Source organism: Rhinolophus hipposideros (assembly GCF_964194185.1).
Source record: "Rhinolophus hipposideros genome assembly, chromosome: X".
Classification (NCBI taxonomy): Eukaryota; Metazoa; Chordata; class Mammalia; order Chiroptera; family Rhinolophidae; genus Rhinolophus; species Rhinolophus hipposideros.
Genome location: NC_138046.1, coordinates 116,745,869 through 116,769,563, shown reverse-complemented (window position 1 = coordinate 116,769,563; position 23,695 = coordinate 116,745,869). Strand labels below are relative to the sequence as shown.

Here is a 23,695-nt window from a genome sequence, read left to right as displayed (position 1 = left end):
CATTGGGGGCCAACTTGACAGAAGTAAACGTGACTTGCCTTGTTTGCATCTTTCATGTAGTCCAACCTACATTTACGGTGAAAACTGTACATTTATTTGATCACTTTATTTAAAAATTAGTCATAAAATTTTAGAGGCGACATAGTGTTATCGGTAGTTCAGAAAGTGGTTTAAGACTGTCTTTCAAGGGTATGTTTTCTTTCTCCTGCTGTGTTTGACATTGAGGACTAAGAATGTGATATGTTGAATCTCCTGAAATCTAAAATCCCCTTTTAGTTTAGTCTTAGTGGTTGCCCCTAAGTTTTTTATATTTACTGTACCTAAGATTAACAGTGTTTGATTTGTATGGTTTTCTATATGCTAAATTAGAGTTATCCTTATTAAATCCATTTTTCTGCAAACTTAGAAAACTTAAACATTTATGGAAATACAAAAATAATTTTAATTCCTTACAAATAAGACGAATTACTTCAAAGTCAGCAGCCCCAGTTGTGTGTGTAAAAGCAGATAGTCTTAAAAAGTTAACACATAACGTGACCATGTGTCCCAGAAATTCTACCTCCAGAAATGTGCCCAAGAAGATTCAAAATATGTGTCCATGCAAAACGGTGTACACGAGTGTTTGTGGCAGTATTATTCATAATAGCTAAAAAGTTGCAACAGCAGTTACCATGAACTGATAAGAATGGATAAGAAAATGTGCTATATTTGTACAGTGGAATATTGTTCAGCTATAAAAAGGAATGTAGTACTGATACATCTTCTGTGGGTGAACCTCGAAAAAATTATGCTAAGTGAAAGAAACCAGACCCAAAAGGCATTCTATGATTCTGTGTTACATGACATGTCCAGTATTGGCAAATCCATGGAGACAGAAAGTTAGAGTAGTGGTTGCCTGGAGGAAGGAGCGGTGGGCAGTGACTGCTAATAGCTATGCAGTTTATTTGTGGGGTGATGAAATGTTCTGAAATTAGTGCTGATGGTTGCACAACCCTGTAAAGATAGTCAATCGTATACTTTAAAAGGGTGAATATTATGGTATGTGAATTGTATGTCAAAAAAACCCAGATGGGAGTGTGAATTTAAAAATCATCACAAAAATTGTAGGTTACATTACGGTGACTTCTAATTATATTCAATAATCATGTTCAATCATCTCTTAAAATTCTTGACTGGCCTTGGGCTGAAAGAAGGTTTTGTTACTGAAATTTTATGTGGATAGAAAAGTACTCTATTTTGAAATCAGCCTGCTTTTTTCGTCATAGCAGTTTGAATACCATATACCAAAGTCATTTTAATATGTTTTTAATGAAATATCCTACATATGAGTGAATATTAAAAAAAATAAAAATGGTACCTAACACCCAGCTTAAGAAATAAAACATTGTCACTTATTTTGAAACACCATTTGTCCACTCCTGTCTAAGCCACCTGCTTCTCCCTGCCTAGTCTTTAAATATTGTTGTTAAGCTCTTTTCCCCAAAGAGGAGCTGTCTTGGCATCTTTTTATTTACAATGAACTTGGTTAGCACACAGAATATACTTACTAAATCATCAGAAGTTACTGAAATTGCTCATAGAACAACAGACATGTCACAAGTAATTATGTGCATCTTAGGCAGAGTACCAATTGAAATTCCCTTCAAACTTGCTTCTGTATTTGTACTTGGTTAGGAGGAAGCTTTTAAAAATATTCTGCCCTTTGTAACTTGCCCTTTGTCTTAACTTGGACATTAGTGGTTAAGCAAGGGACTTTTTAAGCCTTCAGCAAGAATTCTTACAAATAGCTAGCAGTGTTATTGAGTGAAGACATTTGGGGGTGGGTGGGGAGAAGGGTGCCTGCTAATCCAGAATTTAAAAATAGCTTTCTTAAATCTCTTATTTCTAGTTATAGGCATAAATTATTTTACTCTGGGTGTCAGAACATGGGAAGTGTTATACAGAATTTGCAGGTTAGATTTGATCTCATTCTTCTTCCAGGACTTACTTCTTATCTTATTCATCATCAGGAAAAGAAGTTTTATTATTGATGCAAGCCCTAAACACCCTTTCAACTCCAGAAGAGAAGCTGGCAGCTCTTTGTAAGAAATACGCTGATCTTGTGAGTATTAAATCAAGGGCGTGAGGTCCATATAAAGTATAGCAAAATGTGTATGTGCTTGATAAGAGTTTTAAAATATGATTTTGATGTAGCTTTAAATGTAAAATTGTATTTTATTCAAAAATTGAAGAAGAGAATCTGATTTCTTGGGGCTTTTTTGTTGCTTGTATGACATCATTTTATAAGGTAATACATACAGAACAGTATAATGCTAAGATAATGGTATAGATTTTGTAAAATTCAGTCTTAATGTATTTCTAAGTCAGTTCATGCCTGTGTTATGATGCTTTTTGTCATTTGGGGTGTAGTGGTTCCTATATTTTTTTCCCAAGGGAATTCTAGAGATAAAGGCCCTAACCATTGTGATTGAAATTGTGAGTTAGATGAAATAGTCTCCTAAAACAGTATTGTGCCTCAGGAAATTTTTATTTAGCATCTGCTATGTGCCAGACATTCCTTTTTCCATCTTGCAGAGAAGCTGACCTCATTTGTTCTGGTCCTATGTTATTTCCAGTAGCATTAATTATCATTGACAATTTATATGCATTTTCATCTGTTGTTAAAGCAGTTATTCCATGGTATAAACACTACTTTTTGTCACTGACCAGCTCTAAAAATGAATTCTGTTTATTACTCGAAGAATTACACATAAAAGTCACAAATGAAAACACCCTACACCCTTGCTACTTAAAGTGTGATCCAAGAGCTGACAGTATCGTGGTCACCACCTGGGAGCTTGTTAAAATGGAGACTCTCAGGCCCCAACCCAGACCCAGAGAATCAGAAAGTGCCTTTTAACAAAAGTCCCAGTAAGTTGTGTGAGGCTTAGAAGGATTGCCCTAGGCGACTGTTTGCCCTTTCTTCTCCTAACCTTTAGCAATCTTGACTATTCTTGGCTCTTTACTCTATAAAATTTTAGATTCAAACTACTAGTTCCATGGGGATAAAATACCACTTGGGGATTTGGCATTGCATTTCCTGGAATCTGTGGGTGCATTTGGGAGGATACCTCACATCCTCGTGAAATTAAAGGAACATAAAAAGTGGGTATCCTTATGAAAAAAATGAAATTAGATCCTTATGTATCATACACAGTGATCAATTCCAAATAAATTAAGGACTTAAATGTCAAAAATTAACCTTTAAAAATCTTAGCTATCATTTAAATTTGTTTAGATATATTAATAGGGGAATATTTTTCCAAACTTGGGTTAAGGGAAGGATTTCTTATAACACAGAAAGCACTATCAGTGAAAGCATTGCAAAAAATTGGCTATATTGAAATTAAGACTTTCTGTTCGTTAAAAGACACTTTAAAAGAAAGCGAGAAGACATTACAAACTTGGGAGAACATTTCTAACAAATATAATCTACAGAAGGTTTAGTATCAAGAATATCTAAGGAACACCTACAAATAAACACAAAAAGAATAAATAACCCAATGGAAAACTGGGCAAGAGACATATCAGAGGTATTTTACATAAGTGGAAAAACATGCAGATGTACGGATAGCTTAATGTAAAGGTACATAAACATACAAAGAGATGTTTGAGCATATTAGTGATCAGGGAAATGCAAATCGGGACCACAACACGATGCCATTTTATGGCCATCGTAGTGGCATAAAGTAAGAATTCTGATTGCACGAGTTGTAGAGAGGAAGTGCATCTGCATGACCTCTTATAAATTGTTGATGGAGAAGAAATTTGCCAGCTACTCTGGAAGACAGTTTGGCATTGTCATGGGAATAGAACACACAGAAATCACTGCCTAGCAACCCCACTTCTAGGTTTGCACCCAAGAGAAATTCTTGCATGTGTATACCAGGAAACACATATGAGAATGTTCATACCATTATAGTAAAATGTGGAAACAACCCAAACGCCCATTGACAAGAGAACAGATCAATAATGTGTTGTGTGTGGTATATTTTTTTAAAAGTGGAATATTAATGCAACCTATGGGCCAAATCCAGAGAGGCCTGTTTTTGTACTGCCTACAAGCTAAGAATGGTTTTTACCTTTTTAAAGTGTTGTTTAGGAAAAGACACAACAGATACCATATGTGGTCTGAAAAGCCTAAAACATTTACTTTCTGGCCTTTTAGCGAAAAAGTGTGCTGTCCCCTGATCCATAGCTACATGCGAACAATCTGAATGTGTCCTAGCAATGGCATCTATACCTGAGCTGTCCGAAATAGTAGCCGTTAGCCATGTGTGGCTATTTAAGCTTAAATTAAAGAAAATAAAAAATTTCGTTCCTCTGATGCAGTAGCCACAATAAAGTCAAAACAACTAAAACCAAAATGATTTCTTTTAGGGCCACACACACATGATGTACCATGAAAGGAGAGCAAAGGAGTAGTGATCCCAGGATTCAGGATTGTAGTTACCTTGAGTCGGGGAGGGCTGGAGTTAAATATGGTAGGTGCAGAACCGGCAGTCTCTTGGAACTGTGCCACAGCCCGTGGTCCATAGTAAGATTACTTTACAAAAGTATTATACAGAAACAAAATGAATTTTCCAGCAGGGATTTCCATAAAGGCATTTTGAATTAAATTTGTTGGGATGACTGGTTAATAAGATTACATAAGTTTCAAGTGTGTACAGTTCTATATACATCATCTGTACATTGCATTGTGTGCTCATCACCCAAAGTTTAGTCTCCTTTGAGATGTGGTACATTTATACAATGGAGTACTACTCAGGCATAAGAAAAGATAAAATACTGCCCATTTGTGACAACATGGAAGGATCTTAACAGTATCGTGCTAAATGAAATAAGTCAGTCGGAAAAGAAGAACCATATGATTTCACTCATGTAGAATATAAAACAGAAAGCAACAAATGAAGGAACCAAACAAAAAAACATAAAGGTATTTTTAATAACTGTAAGCACATCTCCTGTGAACATGCTTGGTATGTTTTGATAGGCCACAAGGTGTCACTCTTGCTCTTGAAATTGTGACTCAGCATCATTTCTTTCAGTAAAAGGTCAGTGAGGCTGCCATCTTATCTTTAAGTGTTGATTTAACCTTGAAATAGACTCATTTGCTCCAAACCTAAATTTGCAGTGATTCCCCCTCACTGCAAAGAACCCTAAGCGCTGCTTAAGTTCTAATCGGAGGACCATTTCATTAAAGTAGCCTGTGTGTATTTTCAGAAAAGTAAAATTCTGAGGTGTTGATTCCTAAAAAGTTTTCCGAAAACATCATTTTTATTGTTTTTAATAAGAAATAGAGATTAAGATTGTTTTGTTCTTACCCTAAGTTATTTGCTTACTTTCCTATCATAACTGGAAAAAGGAAGGTTGGTGGATTAGAATGGCATGAAACAAAATAAAAGTACTACACTATAATATTTGAAAATGTGTTCCATAGCTCTTACTGTAATTCTTCCAGCCATAACTCAAAGGTTTTCATTGTACTTCCTAAATGTAAAGCGCTTGTTATTTTAGCTGGAGGAGAGCAGGAATGTTCAGAAGCAAATGAAGATTCTGCAGAAGAAGCAAGCCCAGATCGTGAAAGAGAAAGTTCACTTGCAGAGTGAACACAGCAAGGCTATCTTGGCGAGAAGCAAATTGGAGTCTCTTTGCAGGGAACTTCAGCGTCACAACAAGACGTTAAAGGTTAGTTGGTTCATTTTTCTGTTTTTCAGGGGGAACGAGTTAGCTCATTTTATAATTACCATGTACCTGTTTGAAATAAATCCTTGTCTCTACTTGGAGACAGAACTGCCACCTTGCTTTCTGTTTGCTTGTCCTGCTGCTGCTTAGTGCTCCCCCCCACACTTGGTCCTGGGGATATAGATGAGATTGATGTTTAGAGCAAGCTCTCCTGCTTGGAGCCATGGCTTAGGAAGCTCCAAGGTGCCAGTTTTCTGCTGAGCACTGATGTAGTTAATTACCATGTATGAGAAGCTGACATGAAATGAGAAGTGAGTGGGAACAGACTTGAGGCAGAATGAGTCTGGGAAGGAAGGCATGTGCTGAGCTCCTCCGGGATTGCGCTAGCTCCTTCACCCCCAACTACCCAGTTCCTAAGGACTTTTAGAATAGTGCTTATACCTTGGCCGGTCATAAAGGAAGAGGGAGCAGGCACCCAAAGATTTATTGGTACCAACAGGGGAAGAAGGAAAAAGCAGGCATCGGGGCAGGCCCATCCTTGTGTACAGTTTGGTTTGATTTTTTTTTTTTTCCTTGTTCTCTAATGCTATTAGTTATTTCTTTCTTTCTTTTTTTTTTTTAATTAATTTTATTGGGGTGACAATTGTTAGTAAATTTACATAGATTTCAGGTGTGATTTTGACTGAGCAGGATCTCAGACTCCCCACCACAGCAAACCCCTAAGGCCCTGGAATCCAGGTGCACTCAGGAAATGGGGCTTCGGAAATGGGAACCCTTGGATTTAGGTGTTAATGAAAATAGGTGGTATTTTTTCCCCTAGCAAGACAATTATTTTGATTGGACTGATAACTGCTAAGACGCGTAAAAGTCTTTTAACACTTGTATCCTAGTAAGAGATGCAGGTAGGCTTTTAAAGATTCCATTTGTCCCATTGCCCTCTAGAAAGTAGAAGGTATGACTCAGAAAATAAGGTGCAAGAGGGGATCTGTGTCTTGAAGCTGATTTTAGATGCTGCCTTATGGAAGCAGCCAGAAGGGTATTTGGGAGCATAGGTAGGGGGAGCTGACTGCATGGGCAAGCTCCTTGTTTTTCAGTGTAGTGAATTGTAGATGGTCACATACCGGTAGCACTTACTTATGGCAGGGCAGTTTGTGTCTCTTGTTTTACCTACGGTGGAAAAGCTGCTTGCTTTTAAATGCAAGCCTTCTGGTCATAAATAAAGGGAAGGAATTCCAGTTCAGAAGTAACATTTCAGGGCAGCAGTAAATGAACCCACAGAGCAGCAGCTTCTTTTGTGAGCATCTTATCCATAGGTCTATACCATTAACAGAAACTATTTTTAATAATAAGGAAGAAAATATGCAGCAGGCACGAGAGGAGGAAGAAAGACGTAAAGAAGCAACTGCACACTTCCAAATTACTTTAAATGAAATCCAAGCACAGCTGGAACAGCATGACATCCACAATGCCAAACTCCGCCAGGAAAACATTGAACTGGGAGAGAAGCTGAAGAAGCTCATTGAACAGTACGCACTGAGGGAGGAGGTAAAGGTGTTTTGTTTTGACAACTTCTCGTGATTAGCTAGAACTTTCCACCATTGACTACTAAAGCAAGCAAAACTGTTGTCGCAGGGTGTTTTAGAACTTTGGTGTATGTGTAGTGGAAGGTGGACCTTTGTTAGGAAAGGCTCGGTCACCACAGCAACGGGGATGCTCTGGGGTCGCCACGCAATGGTGCGGGGGGCCGTGGGTTGGGTACGGGCGGCAGGTTCTTGGGGACATAGTAATAGTAAGTACTACTTGTCTTCCATGGGATACCGTGGAAGGCTGATCTTAACATCCAGATTTTTTCCCACTTACCTAGACAAATAATGAATAAATATTTGGCCCCCAAATCCCCCAAATCTCAGGTATCTGTGATAATCTATACAGTGTAGACCACCATTGCATGACATCTGCGTGTTTCAGATATTTTTTAAATGGGGGTTTTATACTGTTTGGGAGAAACTAAGAATCTATTTCTAAACCCTCATACATATACCCATTGACGTAAAGAGTTTACTGGAGGGATCCATGGCTGCTGGTCTTGGTTTATTGGCCTCCAACTAAGACTTAAGATTGTGTCATCTTCTGGGCGTTACTTTATCCAGTTTTCAAGGCAAACTTTAGATTGATTTGGAGTTTTACATACAATCCTTCAAAAACTGTTCGTTTTTGAAATGATTTTATCACTCTTCTGCCTTTTTTCCCCCTTTTCTTTTTATAATGGAAAATTACAGGCTTAAACAAAAGTAGAGAATATGAGGCCTGACAATCCACCTGGCTTCAGTAGATGAAACCATAGTTTCAGCTATATTCCCATCACCTTTCTCTGGGTTATTTTGAAGCAAATCCAAGATGTCAGACGATGCCACTCATAGATTTTGGAGGGTGTACCTCAAAAAGATAAGGATACTTTTTTACCCACAATACCATGTTCACACCTGAAACATTAACAATAATTATTTAATATTAAATACCTAGTCATTATTCAGATTTTTCTGGTTGTCTCCCCCCCATTTTTTAAAAAAACTATTTAGATAACAATCCAAATAAAGTCTGTCCTTTTCACTGGTTGATATGTCTCAAGTCTCTCACATAAAGATTTCCTTTTCTCTTTTTTTATTACGGTGTGTTTATTGAAGACTTTTTTTTTTTTATCCTAGAGAATAAATTTTCTATTAGATTATAAAGCCCTCAATTTTCTTATAATTATTCTTTTAATTTTGTTTAATATGACAGTCTGTCACAATCATAGATGTAGAAAATTTGAAAATTGTATGTTTAAATCACATTACTTGTGAGTTATGTATTTTGAATATTATCGGATGTTCTTTCTTTGGTCAGGAAGAACTCCAGATTTCTGCATTTGAGAAGGGATGTTCTGATGACTTGATTGTACATAAATAGCCACTTAACAATTTTGTTTCGAAATAACATCCCTTTACCAAATGTTTACTCCTACCAAACACCTTAACGTAGTGTAACCCTTGGCCTTGAGAGCTCTGCGGTGTGGCTGTGGTCAGCCCCCCATAGGTAGGGGAGCTGGGGAACTTGCCTGGGGCCGTTCCTACTATCACAGCCTTTTGCCTCCAACTGAGAAATTTGGGAAAATTTAATGGGTAGAAAGAATCTCCAAGAATTCCGGGCATGATGTATGGGTTAACAGTTTGAGCTCCTTATCCATTTTTTTTCTTGATAACAGTTTGAGCCTCATTGTCATTGGAGGACAGAAATAGGAAGTACAGGCATGTGCCTGCCAGGGCTCTTGACGGCCCACCTGTGAAAGGGAGGGGCACGGGGGTGATAAGGGAAGGCTCAGCATCTTCAGGTGCAGGACAGGAAGACAGTTATTATGAGCTCTGGTGGCATTAGCGGGAAAAGTAGAGTAAGAAGCAAGGCAAAAAAAAAACAAAAAAAAAACCAAGGCATTGTAACTTATGTTTCCTCGTCATTGTGCTCCTTTTTCATTAAATGATGGAAGAAATTTGATTTTTCCCATAGCATATTGATAAAGTGTTCAAACATAAGGAACTGCAACAACAGCTTGTGGACGCCAAACTTCAGCAAACGACACAGCTAATAAAAGAAGCTGATGAAAAACATCAAAGAGAGAGAGAGTTCGTAAGTTTTCTTAAAAAAGAAATTATTGCCAACTTGTAACCCAAACCATTTAAACATGTAAGCTTATTCTACATTTAATGTAGCAATGGGTCATTGCTCTAGATTGAGAAGGGCATGTGTGTGTTAAAAGGCATTTGACTTTTTATTTCTATTTACCTTTTTATGTAGAAGATACACTGGAGAGATTAGACCACGTTACTGGAAAGATCTGCACTTATTTGACTTTTCTGTGCTTAGAATATTTATTTTACTTCTTAGGTAATAGTCATCAAGTTCAAGAATTATACCAGTATTTTCGCACATTAAATTTAGCAATTCAATTTAATATCAAGAGTTTCATATAATACTGGTACATTTTGTTTTGAAATTAGGGAAATTATTTGTTCAGTTGTAAAATTTTCTGATAACATTTTAACAGAATTCTCTATACCCTAATCACTCAGCATTGTTCTCAGAGTGTGTGCTCAGATTTTATTGCCTGTTCATAATTGTGAATACAGTGGAATCTCATTGGGTATGTATATTCAACAATAAATTCAAATTCAGCAATAAAAACAAATGGTTATAATGAGGACTGTTCATCCAGCTTTCCCTCCAGTAGCCTTGGCCCCGAGGTGAGCCGATATGAAGACTTGGTTCCTTGAGTAGCCCTCATGATGTGAACATGTCGTGCTGAGTGCATTCGTGTGAACTGACAGTACTGTCCCGTGCATAACCGATGATTTGGTTGTCATTTTCAGAGTTGGAGTGTAAATTTCACGTATACACACACATGCGCACATTATACATATATACTTTCTGGTTGGTTGAAGGACTTTTTGAGGCTTATTTGGAGTTTGTGATATTTTACTTCAGGGATTGAATTTAACAGCTGCCTACTATGTATGAAACTTCACTGTGTAATTTTCTTGAAAACCCAAGTATATAAATTAAAGCTCCCACCTCCCTCTCCCCCACTTGTTAAAATGTGATCAGAAACCAGGTCTCTGATTTCATTGCTTTGCTCCATAGCCTTTCACCCTGCTTCATCTTGCCTCTATGGGGTAGAAGGGCTTTCTGAATCACCCAGATAATGTCAAGATTCGTAGCCATGCTTTCTGCTAATATTACACTTCTGATTATTTTCACCTAAAACACAATTTAACCCTGGGTTTTGTAAACCTATTATTAGGCTTCCACGGTACTTTCTCTAAGCAATAAGGTTATTCCTGCTTTCCTAAGTGTTAACAAGTGGAACAGACTGAAGATATAGGTAACTGGCATTTGATATAACAATATTTCACCTATAGACTTGTGGTTCTTGCTAAAATAATGAGTGGAAGGATTAAGCCTAACTATCTGGACATTGTAGTCACATTTGTAATTACGATTAGTGTTTTGCCAGAATGTTTCTGTTTTCTAGTTGTTAAAAGAAGCAACAGAATCGAGGCACAAATACGAACAAATGAAGCAGCAAGAAGTACAACTAAAACAGCAGGTAACTTGACAGCAGGGGATAGTAGAATTTGTAGGAAAAATCTGTGGTTCATTTGGTATATACCTCGAATCTCTTCCAAGATTCTTTTGTTTGTTCCCAGCCAGAACTGAGAGTAGCTCACGTGTACCTCTTGGACTTTTCCCCTTGATTTAGGGTGACCAACTTATTGCCCTTCGCCCAGGGCTTTCCTGATGTTAGCACTCAAAGTACTGTGTCCCAGGAAACACTTAGGTCTCAGGCAGACAGGGAAGATTGGTCATGGCATCTGCAGTGTCCCCTTTCTAATATTCCAGCTCTTGTTTCCCTTTCTCAGTCTACCCATGTGTGTCAGCTAATTTCCAACTAAGGAAAAAAACTGATAAATCTTCAGATTTTATTTAGTTCTTTTTTTTTTTTAATTTATTGGGGTGACAATTGTTAGTGAAATTACATAGATTTCAGGTGTACAATTCTGTATTACATCATCTATAAATCCCATTGTGTGTTCACCATCCAGAGTCAGTTCTCCTTCTATCACCATATATTTGATCCCCCTTACCCTCATCTCCCTCTCCCCACCCCCCTTACCCTATTTAGTTCTTTTATATCAAGTGGAACCGTATGAAATTGCTGCTACTTCTTTGACCTACAAAATGGCAATTTCATATAGTTTAACAACTGCCTGTTGATCATACAGTTCCAGTCCCAGGTGGAACTTTGGAGGTGTTTTTAATGGGGGCCCTCTGTATTTGACTTTTTTTTTAAGTATATGATACAGTGTTAACTATACTCGCCATGCTATACAGTAGATCCCTGGAATTTTTTCATCTTATGATTGGCAGTTTGTACCCTTTGACCAACATCTCCCCATTTTTACCACCCCTCATCTCTGCCAACCACCATTCTACTCTTTGTTTTTAAGACTGACTTTTTTAGATTCCACATATAAGTGAGAGTGCACAGTATTAGTCTTTCTCTGACTTCACTTAGCATAATTTCCCCAAGGTCCATCCATGTTGTCACAAATGGCAAAATATCCCTTTTGTATGGCTGAATAATATTCCATTGTGTGTGTGTATATACCGGGGTGCCCAAAAAAATGTATACACATTTTAAGAAAGGAAAAAACTGTATTAAAGGGGCAGCCCGTTAGCTCAGTTGATTACAGCGTGGTCCTCTTAACAACAAGGTTACTGGTTCGATCCCCGCATGGGCCACTGTGAGCTGCGCCCTCCACAACTAGATTGAAACAACTACTTGACTTGGAGCTGGTGGGAAAACGCACTTTAGAAAAAGCACAAAAAACTATTAAACATTCATTTGATTAACACCATCTTTTGAGCGAATGTCATACTACACATTGCTACTGTAATTCAGTTCAACTTTGAAAAGTAATACATAGATAACATCTCTTAAAATGTGTGTGTGTGTGTGTATATATATATATGTATATCACATCACATTTTCTCTATCCATTCATCTGTCAACGGACATTTAGGTTGTTTCTGTACCATGGTTATTGTGAACAATGCTGCAGTGAACATGAGAGTGCAGAGATCTCTGTGAGATCCCGATTCTATCTCCTTTGGATATGTCCCCAGTAGTGGGATTGCTGGGTCATAAGGTAGTTTTAATGGTAATGTTTTGAGAAACCGCCATACTGGTTTCCACAGCGGCTGCACCGATTTGTAATTCCACCAACATTGTACAGAGTTCCCTTTTCTCCACAGCCTTGCCAGCATTTGTTCTCTCTTAGTTTTAGCCATTCTAACAGGTGTGAGGTGATATCTCTTTGTGCTTTTGATTTGCATTTTTTCCTGATGATTAGTGACGTTGAACATCTATTCATCTACCTGTTGGCCATCTGTATGTCTTTGGAAAAGTGTCTATTCAAGTTGTCAGCCAATTTTTAAGTTGTATTGTTTGTTTTTTTGCTGTTGAGTTGTATGAGTTCCTTATATACCTTGGATATTAACCTCTATCAGATATATGGTTTGCAGATATTTTGTCCCATTCCATAGGTTGCCTTTTCATATTGTTGTGTCTTTTGCTGTGCGGAAGCTTTTTAATTCAATGTAGTTCTATTTGTTGATTTTAGATTTTGCTGCTTGTGTTTTTGGTGTCATATGCAAAAAAAAATCATTGCTAAGATCACTGTTGGAGTTCTTTACCTATGTTTTCTTCTATGAGTTTTAGTTTCAGATCTTAAATCTTTAATCCATTTCAAGTAAATTTTTGAGTGGTTCAGATGGTCCAATTTTATTCTGCATGTGGTTACACATTTTTCTAAGCACCATTTATTGAAGAGAGTCTTTTCTTTCCCCATTTTCTTGGCTCCCTTTTCAAATATTAATTGACCATATTTGTGTAGGTTTATTTCTTAGCTCTCAGTTCTGTTCTATTGGTCTATGTCTCAGTTTTTATGCCAGTAGCATACTGTTCTTACTAGTTTAGCTTTGTAGTATAGTTTGACATCAGGGAGCATAGTGCCTCCAGCTTTGTGCTTTCTCAGGATTGCTTTGTCTGTTTGGGCTCTTCTGGGTTCCATACAGATTTCAGGGTTTTTTCCTATTTCTGTGAAAAAAGCCATTGCAATTTTGATAGGTATTGCATTTGAATGTATAGTTTTGGATAGTATGAACATTTTAACAAAATTAACTCTTCTGATATATGAACATGGAATATCTATCTTTTCACTTAACTGTTGTCGTCTTCAATTGCTTTCCTCAGTGTCTTACAGTTTTCAGTGTATAGGTATTTCATTTTGGTCAAATTTGTTTTTTAAGTATTTTATTATTATTTTTGATGCTATTGTAAATTGGGTTATTTCTTTTTCAGATATTTTGTTGTTAGTATATAGAAACGCCTTTGAGTTCTGTATGTTGATTTTTGTATCCTGAAACTTTACTGAATTTGTTATAACAGTGTTTTGGTGGAGTCTTCAGATTTGCTGTATATAAGATCATCTCATCAGCAAACAGATAATTTGACTTCTTTCTAATTTGGATGCCTTTTATTTCTTTTTCTTGCCTAATTGCTCTAGCTAGGAATTCCAGTACTGTGTAGAATGAACAGAAATGGTGACAGTGGGTCCCCTTGTCTTGATCCTGATTTTAAAGGAAAAGCTTTCAGCCTTTTACTGTTGAGTATGATGTTAGCTGTGGGTCTGTCACATATGGACTTGATTATGTTGAAGTATGTTCCTTCTATACTCAATTTGTTGAGCGTTTTTATCATGAGTGGATGTTAAATTTGTCAGATGCTTTTTCTGCATCTATTGAGATGATCATATGAGTTTTGTCTTTCTATTAATGTGGTGTATCCCATTTATTGATTTGCATATAGATTTGCATATTTGAACCGTCCTTGCTATCCCATGGATAAATCTTATTTGATCATGGTGTGTGATCCTTTTAATGTGCTATTGAATCAGTTTGCTAGTATGTTGTTGAGAATTTTTGCTTCTATTTTCATTAGGAATGTTGGTCTGTAATTTTTCTTGTAAGTATCATCATCTGGCTTTGGTAACAGGATAATGCTGGCCTTGTAAAATGAGTTTGGGAGTGTTCTCTCCTCTTTAATTTTTTGGAAGCGTTTGAGAAGAGTTGGCATTAATTCTTCTGTAAATGTTTGGTAGCCTTCACCTGTGAAGCCACTGAGGCCTAGGGTTTTCTTTGTTGCCTCCTGTCGTGCGGGGCGGCCTGCGGAGACACAGGAAGCAGGAGCCACATTGTCCGCAACCTGCCGTCCTAACAGCAGTCCGCGCTTGCCAGCTCAGCCATCATCTTCTTGCTAGGCCCCCATTTTCTGCTAGCGTAGCCACGGCAGTTATATTAGTGGCCAGTGGCTCACTGGTTACAGCCGACGGCCAACTAGCCACAGCTGATGGCCATCCAATCACAGTTGGTGGCCATTTACTACCTGAGCCAGCACCTTTCTATGTGAGGCCAAGAGCCTGGAAACTGCTCTCCTGGCTCTGTCCCCACACCTCCCTACTTTTCAATCTAGTCCCCTTCGTTTTGTCCTAATGCAGTTTTCCTCTGTGGTTGCCTTGTGTGATTTAAGGATATCAGATGTTGTCTTCTGACTCAAAGAAGAGGTATAGAAAAGACTTCTCATGTCTTTAAGGACGGGGAAAATTAGGCTTGTACTTATAAATCACCCTTTTTCAGTTAATTAGATTACATTGTATTGAAAAAAGTATCGTTCATTTTAAAAATTTATTATTAATCAGTTTCTTTAAGGTAAGGACTCTAAATTAGTTCTAAAATGCACTGATATATTGAGATCGGCCTGGATCTTTGTGAGCACCTCCTTGGAGTGCTGTTTGTCTTTGGGCACATTTTACATTGCGGTGATACTTCCTCCAAAGCTCACATAACTTAGAGTGAAAATTCAAGAAGTCTTTTGAACTTCCCACCCTAAGTTATGATCATGCTAGAATACTTATAGGACAATTGAACGTCTTGTTAGCTCTATTAACTCAGTTGTCCATAAAAATGGAGAAGAGAATCTATGTGGAAAAGGTATAAAAAGTTTGTACATGGCTTGGGAAGATGGAAAATGGACTTGAGTGCTGGTGGCATCACTGCTAAGTCCCCAGTGCAAAGCGTCAGAGGGCCCATCTGTCAAGCCCACAGGCAGCTGATTGTTGTACTGTTACCAGTGCCACTTCTGTTGTCTGATCTGTCACCCTCGGTCATGTTCTCTAAGCACTAATTTCTTTTCCTTTGCTGTCACCTCTTCCTTTTCCTGCTCCCCAAACGGGGCTGTCCTTCCCAAGAGTTGGTCTCCTTCTGTGCCCTTACCGTGTCAGTTTTCAGGATTTGATGACCTCACAGTATTAGTATTTTGTAATCCAGCCACATAAGTTCAGGTGTGATGGAAGCGCCCACTGACTACCCAGTGTGGCCAGCATTGAATTCCCGCACGGGACAGTGTTCCTGGGTGTTCCATCTTCCACAGAAACGGACCGCACTAAAACTGCCGTGCCTTCTAATGACCCTCATGTGCCAGCACTGCTTCCTTGTTCTGCCTGAGCACCGCCACCATTGTTTCTGTGTCCACGCCAGCAGCTTCAGAGGCACCCACAGTGCGTGCTCACAAGTTCCCTGCATTCTTCTTTGCCCCGAAATTTCCATTCATCCTTGCCCTTGCCCTCACCTTTCTTCAGGCATGCTTTGGTGATCTTACAGCCCCCTTGTCCAGCCTGTTGCCACGGGTACCAGTGCTTTCAGTCTTTCTCCCTCCCACACAAGCAGAGCTTGCTTCTAAGTGCTCCCCACATGGCCCATCCCGCCTGATGCCGTGTTTCCCCCAGAATAAGACCTAACTGGAAAATAAGCCCTAGCGTGATTTTTCAGGATGACATCCCCTGAACATAAGCCCTAATGTAAGACCCGGTCTTATTTTCGGGGAAACACGGTAACTGGTGGGCGGGTTCCACTCCATCACACCTACCCCCTTCCCATCCTGTTCACTGGTTCTGGTTAATAATTCCTCACGCAGCACTGCTGAAAGTGGAAAGGCATCGCTTGTGCTATTTCTTGGTCTCTGATGATCCTTTATTCTTCTCTGCTTTCCTTATGTGTATTATGTGATCTTGAGCAAAACACTTCATTCCTCTGGGCCTGTTTCCTCATCCTGAAATTAATGTAGTTACATTAGATGAGCCCAAGAGTTCCCTCTTGGTCTAAAATAATTCAGCCTTCCTTGAGGCCTAGCTCAGGCCTCGCCCACATGAAACTTCTCCTGACTGTTCTGTTTTGACCCCTCCTGTGCCCCTCTTCTCTGAACTCCTGTTCTAGGGGGAGTGAATTTTGATTCCCCAGTCTGTATTCTACTTGACTTGTTGATTAGCATTATTTTCCCAGCTGGAATAATTCCTTGAGGATAGGAGTTAAAAGAAAAATCAGTATTTCTGCCTTTTAGCTTTTCTTTTCTCTCTTAACTGTACTCTAACTGAATTCTTTCTCCCCACAGCAAACCAATTCTTTGGCTTCTGTTTCATTTTCCTGCCTATAGTAAGGAATAAGATATCCTTGATATCAAGCTAAGAACTGTGCAGGTGGTATTCTAAAAGAATGATCTTTTTCCAAGGACAATTTTTCAGATGTAAGGAAGGGTGGGGGGTAGTTCATAAAAGATTAGTTATATGTAATTTTATAGCTATACCATATCCCTCAGTTTTCATTATAATTGGTGGAATGGAACTAGTAAATATTTGCATTTTAAACATTACATCTACAAAGATGGCTAAGTCAACAGTCGGTGCATTTCACTGGGTTTTTAGAACTTCAGCCATCTAAGTCTGGTGTTAAAGGATTGGGTATGCATTTTTCCTTATTTCTGTCACCTATAAAACAAGTAACATTTAATGATAGTGGTTCTTTTTGAAAGTCTTTGGGATTTTAAATCGTTTATTGGGAACTCAGAATATTTCATACTCTTTTCTGTAGCTTTCTCTTTATATGGATAAGTTTGAAGAATTCCAGACTACCATGGCAAAAAGCAATGAACTATTTACAACCTTCCGGCAGGAAATGGAAAAGGTATTTGCATATTTTTAGTAGAATATTACTTAAAAGGGAATTTATATAAGAAGCTATTTTAAGCATGATCACTACTTGGATGAGTTTATGTTGTTACGGTACCGTCTTAATGTCATCTTTTCTGATCCTCCATTGGCATCACATTTGGTCATTTTGCCCTCAGTGTATCCCCATGTAGCTGGTGATCTCTGTGCTTCTAAAGTTCTATCTTTATTAAAATGAATTCCTCTATTAAATACAACTTGTTGTTAGAAATAAAGTGGTTTCTTCTTTTGTTTGTTGTGTCTTTTTTTATTTACTTCAGGTCATTCCCATGCCCCCACCCCCTCCCCTTAACAAAAGACATCCAAACCCAGAACAGTAATTACATATTTTGGTTGGTTGATATGTTGATATGTGTTTCTGCCCTTTTAGCTTTTTTCTCTTAACTATTACTCCCACTGAATTCTTTTTCCCTCAACCAAACCAATTCTTTGGCTTTGATTTAATTTTCCTTCCTACGGTAAGGAAAGAGACATCCTTGATACCAAGCTGAGAACCAAAATACATCATATCCATCCATCCATCCATCCATCCATCCATCCATCCATCCATCCATCGATCCATCCTTAGTTTATCTAGCATATTCCCCTTAAAATGAGGACTTCTGAAAACTGGTGGGTTGGGGAGAAGTACAGCGGCGCCCGGCCCTTCGTAAGTGTTCAGTAGATGTTAGTCGTGACTATCACTAGGTTTTACGTAGTGGCCGGGAGTGCACAGCCTGGGTTAAGGTCCCAGGTGCATCATATGTGGCCGTGGACAAGTTATTTAACCTGTCTTTCTGCTCCTTCCTCGTTAAAAAGAACAAAAATCCCTACCCTTTATAACATCATATAGACAGTGCTTGGCCATGTTAAGTTCTCAGATTACCACCTTCAGATATTTTTAGACCCAGCAATCTGGAGAATTCAGTGAGCAGCAGATGAGTTCTGCCTGCCAGTCCTTTCAGCTGAGGCTCCACTCGAGGGGGACTCTTACACAGCAAACGCCTTAGCTGGGCTCCAGCACGCGTGCTGTTGAGGCCAAACAGTGTTAAGACGTGGGCTCCCCCATTCAGTATCCTTTTGGCGACTTCTCTGGACTTTCCTCTGTGTTAGTGGCTAGAGTAGGTCAGCACTCAACCCATATCTGCCACGTGTTCTTCCCATGGCGTTTGTTTCACTTGGCTTTGTGGTAGACGTTTGTGGGTGATTACCCGCGGCCCAGGGCACTGGCTCTGTCTTATCCTTGTTTCCCTTACCAGTGCCTGGGATCAGAGCTGGGGCACAGTCAACAGTGCATAAAGGGATCCTGAAAGTGGGGCTCACTGACGGGCAGATACATCTCATTCTGAATCTCAAAACTGGGTTCTTGTAGCAGATTTCAGAACCTTTTTATTTTGGGACCCATTTTATTGTTAGCAAAATCAGAAGTAAAGCAGTCTCGTGAGTTGTGAGGGTGACCAAAGCTAAGGATTAACTACTTTTTTTCTTGGTTAGTGGAGTCTTACCTAAATTATGCTTCCTCTAGTTCTGAAACTGATGTGTTCTTGGAGGCTGTGTTAGAGGAACACTTCTCAATCTTTTGGGTGGCTGAAAACCTGTCCTTACAAGGATCAGGTGAATTCCTTTATCTGATTCAGACAGAAAACTCATGAACATGGGCCATTTTTTCATTCTAATTGGGGAGAAAGGGTCTCGTTTCTTGCTACCCACATATGGGATGAAAGATGCACTCCATCTTAACTGGGCTCTGTCTGGTGTCTGCCAGCTTCCTCCACGTGCTGCTGCCTCAGAAACTGGGGAGATTAGATTTGTTTTCCTCACGATACGAAACCCTGCTTTGGTTCCTAGGAGCTTCTGAGATAAGCTCTGCTAGCAACAGACAGGCACAGCTGTCAGCTGGGCCAGGCAGGTGCAGTGACGGGGGTGGGGAGGAACGGTCAGACCTTTCTGTGCTGGTGCAGGGTGGAGAGTTTGAATTTAAATTTGCAATTGTGTTGATTCACAGATGACAAAGAAAATTAAAAAACTGGAAAAAGAAACAATAATATGGCGCACCAAATGGGAAAACAACAACAAAGCTCTTCTGCAAATGGCTGAAGAGGTGAGGTGGTTTCCTGCCACTGAGGCATGTTCTTAGTCAGGGGGACTCATGAAGTGCAGGTACCTGGCAGGGCAGGGGACGCGTGTTGTGACAGTGGTGATAGTTGAGGACTCTGGCCAGAGCTGGGGCAGGGAGGGAGGCTCGCTGAGTACAGTGTGTGCCGGCTTTTCTGCAGTAAGTTGGCTCGTAGGTGTAGGGCCCGTGTGCGGCATTACATTTCCCTGTCCCCAGTGGGTGGGCCCAGGCTTGTGTTGGAGACAGCTGTAAAGCATCTAGATTTTGCTTGCTTGTACAGCAGTGGTTTCTCAACCTTGAGCTCGCATCAAACTGCAGCTGAAGTAAAGCCCAGATTGCTAGGCTCCACCCAGTTTGATTCACTAAGCCCGAGGGGGGTGTCTGTCCTTGTTGGTGTTGATACTGGGGGTGCAGGGCACCGAGCACTGATCAGCTTCCCCAGGGAACAACTCATGTGCCTTTCTTTCCTCCTGCTTTGACTTAGTCCTTTCAAAAAGGCAGCCAAGTACTTTTTGCCAGTCTTATGAAGCTGAAATGTACTGTCCACAGCACTAGATTTCACACCTCAGTCTGGTCATCTAAAAATTGGTAGAACAGAAAAACTGCCAAGTTAAGTCCTTTTCTCTTTTTAATCAGGCCCTTACTTTTTTATCTACTAGTCTTTGTGATGAGTACTTTGAATTTCCTTAATGTTTTGTCAGTGTTTTAAAAAGTAGATTTTGGTTATTTTAAAAAATGCTTTGCCATCACCCTAGAACAGTATTGTTACAAATGTATTTGTAGGTACGTCTGCAGTGAAGCGACCTAGAATGTTAGGTGTTAGAAGAAACTGAACGTGTTCAAGAATAAATTGTTTTGATGTAGCTCAGATTACTTAACTTTTTGGTATCCGGAACCTCATCCATACTCTGAACGTAATGTAAATCCTGTTGTTGTTTTTTCCGTACAGAAAACTGTCCGTGACAAAGAATATAAGGCCCTTCAAGTAAAACTGGACCGGTTAGAGAAGCTGTGCAGGGCTCTTCAGACAGAGCGGAACGAGCTCAACGAGAAGGTGGAAGTCCTCAAGGAGCAGGTCTTGGGGAAAGTGGCCGGTGCCGACGCGGCGCCTCGTGTGACACAGCCCTGTGCTGGCGCCCTGCTTTCTCCCCAGGAGCTGAACGCAGCCTCGAACAGGGGCCCCCGAGTCCCTGCAGAGGCGGCGCCCAAGGCCGCGTCCCCAGGCGCCGGGCCAGCCATCGAGTCAGTGGACTGAGAAAGTCTGATCACTGTACTGAGAGCTCTATTTTGTGTATAATTTTCTCTGTTAGTAGTAACTATTGGTTTTGTGGTGAAAATTTTCTTACTTTTTCTACCATATCTGTATTTTCTTAGAACTACTGGACTTCTGTGGTACAGGAGGCTGCTTAGCAGTTTTGCATAGTTTTACTCGACTACGTTTTCCTCAGCTGTGTGGCACATCAGCCTCATTGCCCTTCATTGGAATGCATGTGGTCACTGCCCTGTCCTTTCTTCCCTGCTCCTTGCACAGAATCATCCTAATTAAAATTTCACTCAAGACAGGGCTGACCATTACAAGGGAACTTTGTTCTGATGTGAAACAATATTCATTTAAACGTCCTGCCTCCCCATCAATATTAATCAAAAAACATCAAGATGACTAGTTTTGTCTAATAGCCCATTTAAATCCCAAGTAAAAAAATTCTAGGGTTGGACCAGAAACAAACAGCATATTTTCTTCATATTTGATTTTTTTGATATTTGTATCACTTGACAAATTGAGACCAGGCCACAACCCTCAAAATTCCTGTTTTGGCAAAACATGTACATAGTGGCATCACTTCTAAACAAAGTAGTATATGCAGGCAAATCGCCAGACATACAGGCCTAATGTTTGTGTGACTAACAACAGTCATACTGCTTTGGCTTCAGGTTACATAGTTAGAACCAGTGCTGAATTTGGACCACTCGGATGCTTCTGAGGGGTAGGTGCTTTCTGTTTGCTTTCCATTTGGGATTTGGATACACATTTCCCACTTTCCAAAGAAAGCAGTCACCGATAGTCCTCCTTCAGGTCAGTTGAAGACCATGTGTAGCTTGTCCCCCCACTGCCTCCCGGCTACTTGAAGTTGGTTGGTGTTCAGCCGTTACGCGACTCCCACCAGTCAAGTTCTCCAGGTTGTCTAAAGCGGGTTATCTTAACGGAGGATTCCATTTCCCAAAGAGACTGGAACTAAACTTTTTTCACTTTGGGAAAACTTAGCAGAATTAAGTAGTCAGCATCTATTACATATGCTTTCAAGTCTGTTTCTCACCGTTTTCTTAGTGGCTGTTTATTTTTAAAGAAAAAAACCAGTATTACCAAGGTCTCTATACTTGGAATGTGGGAACTTATCAAAGTTAAGGACATCACTTTTGGATTAATTTTGTTTACAGTGTTGAATATGGTTAAGTTATGCAAATAGTTCATCAGGCTTCAGTGATAAAAGTTTTGACTGTCCTTAGTATAATTTGCATTGAAATACTTTATGAAATAAAAAGGCTCCATTAGAACTGATGTTAGCACATTCCACTGAGCAAAACTTATCACACTGACACTTTTTAAATTGCTTACTGGACTGAATAAACTGTTCTCTCCAGTTCAAGGGGTTTTCTCTATCTTAAAGTTTTATTTGTAAAGTCCTATCACATTTATGATCTAAACTAGGTTGAAAGAATTGAAAATTGTCCAATAGATAGGGAAACAGCGCCTGGAGTGGAAGATTAAATGTAAGCTTCCACCATCCGTCATGTTAATCAAGGGGCCGGACAGTGGAGGAAAAGAAATCCACAAAGTAGGTTAATCACTCTCAGCATGGACTGAAAGCAGAAACATACTCTCCCTCCAGCAGCCTCTTAGAAATACCCCCCCTGACTACTAACTGAAACATTGGACTCATTTTCCCAGGAGGAAATGTAGATATATATATACATATACATACATATACATATATATATACACACACATATATATATATACATATATATATAGACAAATATACCAGGGGTGCCAAAAAAAATGCATACACATGACTTGTATTCATCTTTTATTACCAGCATATTTTAGAATTTTAATGCAATTCTGTTCCTTTCTTAAAATGTGTATGCATTTTTTTGGCACCCTCTGTATATAGATCTTATATATATATATGTGTGTGTGTGTGTATATATATATTTCTTACATATCTACTTTAAAATTAGTACTAATGATCACATTTCACAAGAATTCTGCTGGACGTATAGCTCTTAACCTTTTAAGCCATTTGTGTAGCCCACCACATCTCTGTGGTGCTTGTGCTGTGAGGAAGATTTTAACTCTTGGACCCGTTGCCTGTTTTCAAGGGCTTTATAAAGCAATGTGATTAACAGTACTTGGCCTGCTGCTTTTGGCTTACACTATGTATTTTTAGCTAGATGCTGTCATGGTGTTTAAAGGATATGGATTCTGTCTGGGATGCGTTTGGTGTCCTTTCAGAATCTCTCCTATTATCCTGTGAATAAAAACAAATGGGACCCTCTGAGGTCACCCCCCTAAAGCAATCACCTCACCAGCCCAGTGTTGTGGCTTTGTAGCACGCCCTGTTATATCTACCATATTCTAGAACACTGTAATGCTACTAGGCTGGCTCAGAAAAGGTTTAAATCTCAAATTCACTTCAATTGCATTTGTTGCACCGTCGTGGAGTCTTGATGTGTATTATTTATAGTGGCAGTAGACTCCTAGGTGTAAAGAAAACTTGGGTCTTGGAATAATGGACCATTTCATCCTCAGACTTGTAGGAATACATTTCTTGGTCTTGAGACCAGTATTTTTTAGTTATGTATGCAACTGCCTTTATTACACCTGGTTATCACAATTCAGTTCTCAGGTGTTGCAGAAAAATCTACCTCTTTCAGACTGTAGATGGAAATAACTGTGAAAAAATGATGCAGATATCTTCTAGTTTGTGCTAAACACACTGCTTTATTTTTACAGCCCACGTCTTTCATGAGGATACAAATTGTTAAGAGGCAGTTTTGTTTTGCTTTTCAAAGACATTTTGTAGAGATTTTTCACTAATGTGAATCTGATTTTATCTACTCGATTCTGTATAGATTAAGTAAATATGTATGATAAATTTAA

At 39.3% G+C, this 23,695-nt stretch overlaps 1 protein-coding gene across 2 annotated transcripts in view; it reads left to right on the top strand.

The window, feature by feature from the left end:
• TXLNG (taxilin gamma) overlaps nt 1-23,695 on the top strand; it is a 43,404-nt gene extending 19,709 nt beyond the window's left edge. Inside the window, exons 3-10 of one of the 2 annotated variants that reach the window (XM_081041741.1) lie at nt 2,010-2,101; nt 5,557-5,727; nt 7,075-7,269; nt 9,268-9,387; nt 10,790-10,864; nt 17,302-17,394; nt 19,423-19,518; nt 20,483-23,695. In XM_081041741.1, the coding sequence (XP_080897867.1) occupies nt 2,010-2,101; nt 5,557-5,727; nt 7,075-7,269; nt 9,268-9,387; nt 10,790-10,864; nt 17,302-17,394; nt 19,423-19,518; nt 20,483-20,788 (1,148 nt within the window). In that variant the 3' untranslated portion in view covers nt 20,789-23,695. Of the gene's footprint in view, nt 1-1,980; nt 2,102-5,556; nt 5,728-7,074; nt 7,270-9,267; nt 9,388-10,789; nt 10,865-17,301; nt 17,395-19,422; nt 19,519-20,482 lie in introns of both variants that reach the window. The other variant, XM_081041742.1, reaches the window with a different exon arrangement.